Source organism: Lepisosteus platostomus, chromosome 3 (genome assembly GCF_059453375.1).
Source record: "Lepisosteus platostomus isolate fLepPlt1 chromosome 3, fLepPlt1.hap1, whole genome shotgun sequence".
NCBI lineage: Eukaryota > Metazoa > Chordata > Actinopteri > Semionotiformes > Lepisosteidae > Lepisosteus > Lepisosteus platostomus.
The window spans coordinates 76,532,808-76,540,988 of NC_142613.1; the positions used below are offsets into that span (position 1 = coordinate 76,532,808).

Consider the following 8,181-nt stretch of genomic DNA (forward strand, 5'->3'; position numbering starts at 1 on the left):
CTTCATCAGTGAATGTCTTTTTTCCTCTATTTATATGTATATTTGTGTCTTTGTTATTTTCTTGTCATTAAAAAAAATAAATACAAAATAATTATTAATTTCTTTAGTTATGTGATTCCATGTTATTATTCCCTATTAAGTGGATTCTAAAAAGTACACGTTTTTTACCACAATATTGACAGCAAGTCAATACAGTCAATAACACATTCATAAAAAAGATGAAGGCATTATAGTTTTTTATAAAGTATACAAACTTTATATAGTTAGAATGAGCATGTCAAAACATTTCCATATAACCACAGTAAGTAACCGAGTTAAAGACATTAATGTATAAAATGTTTATGAAGAAGGTGGAGTACGTTTTTTAGCTTCCACTACCAGTCATATACAGTACAGTATGTATGATATACTGTATTTATATTCCTAAATTAAAATTCTTAATGATGTTCAGAGACATTATAGCCCTTATATTATTATGTTCAGCCAAAATTACACGTTAGTTATAAAATTCCATAGTAATATGCCATATGAAGCAGACACACCACAAGTGCCACCTATCATCTTTGGCCAGTGAAATACATACCGATAAGCACCACACGACTTACCGCCGTTGGAAGAAATACTGCATGTTCTGAGTGGATGCATCTGTATTTTGGTAAATGACAGAACCTCAGTTCAGTATTTTTTTCTGTGAATCAGGGACAGAGCAGCTCTAATTTGTTCAATCAGACTTGTTTCAGCACTTTGGCTATGTCATTATGTCAGAGTAATTTTAGTAATAATCAGTAATACAGTAATTAGTTCAAGTAAAATGCTGATTCAAATGAAAATATCCTTTGAACATACAGTATACACTGTATAAATCATACTACCTAACTCTACTTCCATGGCTGATTTAAACTTATTCTTTTAAATTTGAGCACTTCATTATATAGCTCCCAAGTGGCATCACACCTCTAGCCAGATCCATGTGAATAGTCTTCACTTACAGTAAGCCTACATTCTTACTTTCTTACAGTGCTGCCTGGGCATTGTGCTCCTCTGGGAGGTACTGTAATTGTCATTACTTTCTGGTCACTACTGGAACTCCATGGGTCCAGCCTTTACAAAATGAAGCATTAAATCCCTAATCTCCAATAAGTGTTAAAGCTACACTGAGTGCTTTCTTAATGTCTCCCAGAAGACTTTTCTAATTTCTGTTTTAAAGAAAATGAGGCAGAAAAGATCTGTGCCTCTGTGCTGTGCTGAAAGGTGTGGCAGGCTGTATTTGTTTAGATTCTAACACGTAATTATTACTAATAGCGGAATCTTTACTGATACATCTTTTAAAATTAAAATGTAGCTTAAGCCTTTTTTCTTGTCTGGAAAAAATAGTTTAGGAGCTTAAATTTCTTTTGCCAAGTTTTTTGGAAGAAACAAGAGATTCAATTATATATTTTTTTATATTTTTCACATACATTTTAATAGAGCTATAAGTTTGCAAGAAATCCAAAACTACACTGAATATTCACACTTCCTGAAGGTTGAATTGATGATGTAAAGAAATGTGTAGATTTAAAAAAACTATGCATACAGTATGTTTTGTAGTGTGCAGGAACCATGGTATAACTGATACATTTTGAAGAGATTCATCATGCGATGGATGATTAAAAAGTTACGGATATAATTAGAGCAATTTCTAATAGTTTAAGAATAATACATTACATTACTAATAAAATATATCAGTTAATTAGAAAAAATTAAAAAGACAGTGGGCATCTGTCACTGGAAAAGGTGCCTTTCTTCTCTTTTCAGCATGGAATAAACCTATGACTTGTTCCTTTGCGCCTATGCATGCTGACGCAGCTACCCACCTGAACTACTGACAGCTTAGTCATGTTTAGTTCAAGCTAACAGGGAACCCTCAACAGATAGGAAGTTTATAGTACAGATTGTACCCAATTGGTAAGATGTACATGAGTAGCCGATATGATGTTTTTAATAATTAATCCATTAGATCTATTACATTAATCCATTTACTGCAATTTCCCTCACGGGATCAATAAAGTATCTATCTATCTACATTTTTCGCTCAAATATCAAACAGTCTTGATCAGATCTTCCTCCTCATTAACATAATTGGTTCTTATATTTACATCTATAGCTCTATAAGGCCACCATTTGTTCTGCAAAATCTTTCCAGTTGATGACTTTTGTCCTCCATAATGAAAGAAAGACATGAGTGAAAAGAGTAGAAACATTTCTGCACAACTGTGTATATACTGTACATCCAGCCATTTTATATCCCCTTCATCCCAATAAGGGCCTTAGAGGAAGCAAGAGCCTATCTAAGCAAGTAATGGGTACACCCTCGATAGGATTCCAGTCGTACACAGACCAGCACTCACATTAGGACCAGTTTTCCCAGAAATCAATTCACCTACCAGTATGTTTTTGGACTTTTGGATGAAACCAAAATTTTGAGGAAACTCACATGAACACAGGGAGAACATACAAGCTCCAAGCAGATAACACGCAGGCCCATAATAAAACTCTGGCCCCCAGTAGTGTGAAGCAGCCATGCAAACCACTACCCCACTGTGCCACCGAATTATATATGATACCAATAACTAGTTAAAATTAAATGCAGCATTTTTTCCTATATAACATATGTGGCTTTTGAGACTCAATATAGGATTTTGCTAATTATTTGTGTTAAATTCATTAAGATAATCTTAAAAATCTGTTTTCATTGCATTAAAAATACTTAATTTTTAGCAGTTTTAAATAAACAAACATACAATATTAATTATTTACACATTTATTGTATGCAGTCATTCATAACAAAGGTTAGCTAATACAATTTCTGTGACTGTCAAACATAAAAATATATCATACAGCACATATTACCAATTTTGATAAGCTGCAATAAAACATATTAATATCTTACAGATCATGTAAATAGTGAAATGAACAGAAAGATACTCTGCTGAGAAAATATTATAGAGAAACAAGTTGCTTAACAAAAACTTGAAAGTGTCTTTCTGGTCCTTTCAACATGACTAAAACTATTAATGAGTTTCTGGTGATTCATTTCCATTTTCTTTTTTCATGTAAGAGTACTTAGACAAAGCTCATTTGTCATATATAAATATAAATGCATGAAATTATGTTCACATATTGCAAAATTTGTTGTAATAAAACAATTCATACCTAAAAAGCGTATAATCCCTAATTATAAAGGCAAATATAAAACAAAATGTAGATATATGTATAATATCTCTTGGATGCTTAATGTTTCTGCAGACTTTGTCTGTAACCTATATTCTTTAAAAATCTCCTCATAATTATTGTGGAGGTAATCAAGGCAGATCTAACCCTAGTTACCAGCACTACAAAAGAGTGAGATGTTCTTGTAAGACTTAAATGCTTGCTTTTGTCTTCTTGAATCACTTAGCTGCAACTCTTTTTTTTTCCTGGAGTAATCACGGCGTTCTGCCAGACCAGTCAAATAATGAATGGCTCGCACAAGCTGTCATGTTGCTATTTGATACTCGCTAGAAGAACGTGGTTTGTGTGGCATTAAGAAAGCAAAGAAGAAACAATAAATTGACTGGGATTTATTATTTTTTAATAGCTTTTCCTGTCATGATTGTGGGACTATAGAGAAACACTGGGAACTCACATGTTGCATTAATGTTTGTCTGTGAAGAGATTTAGTGATGAAGAACCAACATGGAAAATCTTCACTATTATGATTATTTTAAAGGATTTCTGAAACCAGGGATAAAAAAGCCATAAATCATGGGATTGCAGGCAGAATTAAAGTAGCCTAACCACATGAGGGTATCCAGTACAATAAAAGGTGTAGAAAAATTAGTGAAAGGATCAATAATAACAGTGACAAAAAATGGCAAACAACAGAGCAGGAAAACTGCCATTACGATACCTAATGTCTTTGCAGCCTTTTTTCCCTTTTATCAGCTACAGTATGACATGTGGAATCATATTGATAAATTTGTTGTGAAAAAAATAGCTCCCAACAAATTATTTCTAAAATAAACCGAAATAAAATAAAAAATATTATGAATCAATGTTATGATGTTAAAATGTTTTTTTCTAAAAGAAATGCAAAAACAAAATATCTATATTCATCTCATATACCTAAAGTATCCTTTTCAAATTATTTTTTAATTGAATTTAAAATAATTATAAGGCACTGAAGAGCAGACACCCAGCAATTAAAAATAATTTTTAAAAGGTAGAAATTGTATATAATGTATCATTTTGTGTGATATACTGATATACTTCTGCTTCTTTTCTACAGAGACCACTTTAATCTGTTTTTCACCATGCCTAACCTATCGAATGATGAACAGTAAATCTATTTAATAATTTATCATTTCAACATTTCTATCATTCCATTATTTTCAACATGTTCTCATTCTGCATGTCATGTGTTGTCTATTTTAACTATGATCACATTTTCATGTAATTTTATGTTTATTAATTTTAAGAAAATTTATTATTAAGAAAAAAATGCTGTTCCTATGAAAGGGTATTCTTAAGTGTTTCTTAATGTTAAAAAGTAGTGTTGAATAATGAAACAATTTGTAGTTCATGGAAAGTTTGAAACTGTGCCTACGTTTTCTAGAATTATGGGATCATGTTAGCAACTTTAGAATTATCTATTAATATTTATCTGAAAAGAGATTTATGGATGAAGAACCAAAATGAAAGACATTCCCTGTTATAATTATTTTGAATGCCTTCTGAAACCAAGGGTAAAAAAATGCATAAATTATGGGATTGCATGTAGAATTGAAGTAGCCCAACCATATAAGGGTATCAAATATAACCACAGGCGGAGAAAAAATCAAGAACAAATCAGTAACAGTAGTAACAGAAAATGGCACATAACAGAGCAGATATATTCCCATTACAATACTCAGAGTTTTTACAGCTTTCCTCTCCCTGTTTGCTTTTATTTTGTTTTTATTGCCATTCTGAGAAACAACTGTCCCTGATATTTCTTGTATTACTTTTGCCTGCCTACTGGCAACAATTAAAATCTTCACATAAAGAGAAATCATCACTACAGCTGGAAGAAAAAATACTAGTAATGGTCCCAGAACTGCCCAATGTTTATCAAACTGTATAAAACATGAGCCCACACAAGAGTTGGAAATGATCAGCTCATCAGTGCTTGCTAACCTTCCTTTAAAGAATACCAATCCGAAACCAAACAGCAGGGAATAAAGCCAAACAATGCCAATAAAAATGGCTACAACCAATGTAGTGATTATGTTTTGGTACCGTAAAGGATTACATATAGCAAAGTATCTATCAACAGCAATGCAATTTAGGTGTAAAATAGATGCTACTGAAATGGTCATGTCAAGACTTGAATGTATTTTACAAAACAAGTCCCCAAAGTACCAGCAGGTTTCCACAGATCTTACCATGCTGTATGGCATTACAAGAACGCCTAAAAGACAGTCAACACATCCTAAAGACAGGATGAGGAAATTAGTTGGAGAATGAAGCTGTTTGAAGTGAGCAATTGAAATAATGACCATTAAATTTCCACACACTGTAACTAAGATTGTTCCCAATACAAATGTGTATATAGCACCTTTAATAGCTGCCAGCCGGCGTGCTTTGAGGCAAGATCCTTTGACATGCTGGAAACAGTACTCCATCTCCTCATTTGTAGAATTCATGATGAATCTCTTCAGTCCGTGATCTACTAGAAATTCCATAAACACAAAAGACAAAGATTTGATTTACCCTTGCATACTTACACTTTTAAATTATGTTTACCATAGTAAATTGTATATTTAAATAACATATATTTGTGTTTGTAAATTACACTGCAGTGCAAAGTTTCTATTCTCTGCACTGGGTTATTTATTTATTTTTTAATTCATAAACACAATTCTATGGTAAATCTCAGTGAAATGTTAACTATTTTAGTTCCAGACAAAAAAAATACTCCAGATATACAGTATGTCTACTGTAGGTTGCTGTAAAAAAGAGATGAGCAAATTATGTTAGTGATAATGAATACATGACAATGAGACATTTGATTTGATTGATAAATATTTTACATTAGTATTTAAAGATTGTGTTTAAAAAGATTTCTTAAAGGTGATAGTCTCATCACTCAAGCTAAACTTTACAATAACAGTGAAAACTGTTATAATAGTGGACATTCTCATGTAGAATCAGAGTACATTTTCTTAATCAATTATGCTCTAAATAAAAATACTCTACAACCTTTAAATACACAGGGTACAAATATGTGGTCAATAACATAAGAAATGCATGGAAAATATATAAGTAGTAATAGTAGTACATTGTGTACTGTAAGTTTTCAGTCTGTTCCCTGTGCTGATTAAAAACATTATTGTAGTCTGTCACAAGTGTGAAGCTTGCTTGGTCACAAATTAAATTAAGTGCTGTATCCTATACATTCGTTTGCTTTCCTTAAGTCACTCGCATTAATAGGTACAATGCATTAAGTGTAATGATCTTTTTTTCAATTCAATTTTTCAAAAACTTTTTAAAGCAAGGTAACATTAATATTCTTATTATAATTAAAGTACATATACTATACAGTATAAACATATATTCTTTCTCTGTATATAATTTCAACTATAAAGTAAAAGAACTTTGAAAGCACTTTGATTAAGAGACAACAGGGAGAAATAAATTGATCATTCTTTTTCACCACACTTCCAACACAATATTTATTATTTTTGCTAAGAGAACACAACATATGAAAAGACATTACTTGGTATATTTCAGAGTTACTACTTTAATTTTCTTTTTTTTTAAAACAAACGGACTTTTTGCTATTATTCTAAAGTACTTAAAGTATATTGTAACCTACAATTTAAGCATATTCACATTCAAATACATGAATAAAGATGTAGAAGTACTTCTATCACAATTACCGATCTGTGTCATCAAACTACAGTAGATAGCAATTTAATTTCAGAAGAGAAAGCAATGTACTCAGAGATGCAAAGAAACTAACCTAATCTATAGACTGCAGTGAAAATTGAACAATGTTTTTACTCCCTCAGCATCCCAGTACCAAGTTTTACAAGGAACTGCATTCAAACAATATCTAACAATGGCAAAATAAAGAAATACATTTACATTTATTCATTTTACAAATGTCTGCAACACACATTTACAAGCTCTCATACTTATAGACAAGAACATACCCATTTGTCGGTGTATTTTACCAGAGGCCAAAAAATTGTTGAAATTGTCTTCAGTTTTTACTGTTAAAAATTAATGTTAAATCTTGTTTAAGATCTGATAACAATTTCATTTTTTTTTGCATTCTGAATGCAATGTTGTCTCGTTTCCTTTGCAAATAAAGGCCATACAATAATTTTCTAGCTAGTTACCTACCTTGTTTCCACAATAAACAGTAATTGTAAAAACAAAAAGTATGTAATATTATATCTTAAAGCTATCTTACACATAAACTCGATTTACATTAAATATGAATGTAAGTGGTAGTATTACACATTGCTTACAATGTTTCATTATAGCTTGAATTTATTAAGAACAGTTTGTTTATCAAACATTTATACTCTCACCTCCAGTAACAGCTAATACCCACAGTGGTCTGACGTGTTGACAGGCATTTGTTTGATGCCTCCCAAAAGTATATTTTTAACTCTCTTGTAAGCACAATGAGGGACTATGTTTCTTTATCTTTTGTTGTTGAACTTGACTGCAAGGAGTGACATGCTAAAATCTAATTATTAATGTCAATGTTTTACACTGAGATTTCTGTTACATTTTCCTAAATGTAAAACATATCTTTACATATACTATTAAAAAGTATTTTGTATGATGTCAGGCATTTATGTTGCTTTGAAACAACAAATTAATTTTCAGTAGAACCACAGCATCTATCTTCAAATTTCACTTCACTTTTGCTTTACACATTTTTTGGCTTTTATTACAAGTCACTGTAGGAAACTGCATATTCTGAATATTCACTTTATCACTCTGTTGCATTGTGATCATGTCAAAAATGAAGTTTCTGATTGCATAGAAGAGATTGTGCTGGGTATTTTCCAGACACCAATTTAAACTGGTTGAATAAAACCTTTTGGTCCTAATGACAGTAATATATATTTTTAAAATAACGTGGTGCACTCATCAGGCAGTGAT

The 8,181-nt window shown here is 31.5% G+C and overlaps 1 protein-coding gene across 1 annotated transcript; it reads right to left on the reverse strand.

Annotated features, from left to right (window-relative positions):
* Positions 1-4,624: 4,624 nt before the first annotated feature.
* Positions 4,625-5,681, reverse strand: LOC148675551 (trace amine-associated receptor 4-like). Its single transcript, XM_088627213.1, has one exon. The coding sequence runs from the start codon at positions 5,679-5,681 to the stop codon at positions 4,671-4,673; it is 1,011 nt and encodes a 336-aa protein (XP_088483339.1). The 3' UTR covers positions 4,625-4,670.
* Positions 5,682-8,181: the final 2,500 nt, after the last annotated feature.

Coding starts and splice junctions, on each gene's coding strand:
- LOC148675551 (XM_088627213.1), bottom strand. CDS start 5,681: ATGGAGTACTGTTTCCAGCATGTCAAAGGATCTTGCCTCAAAGCACGC.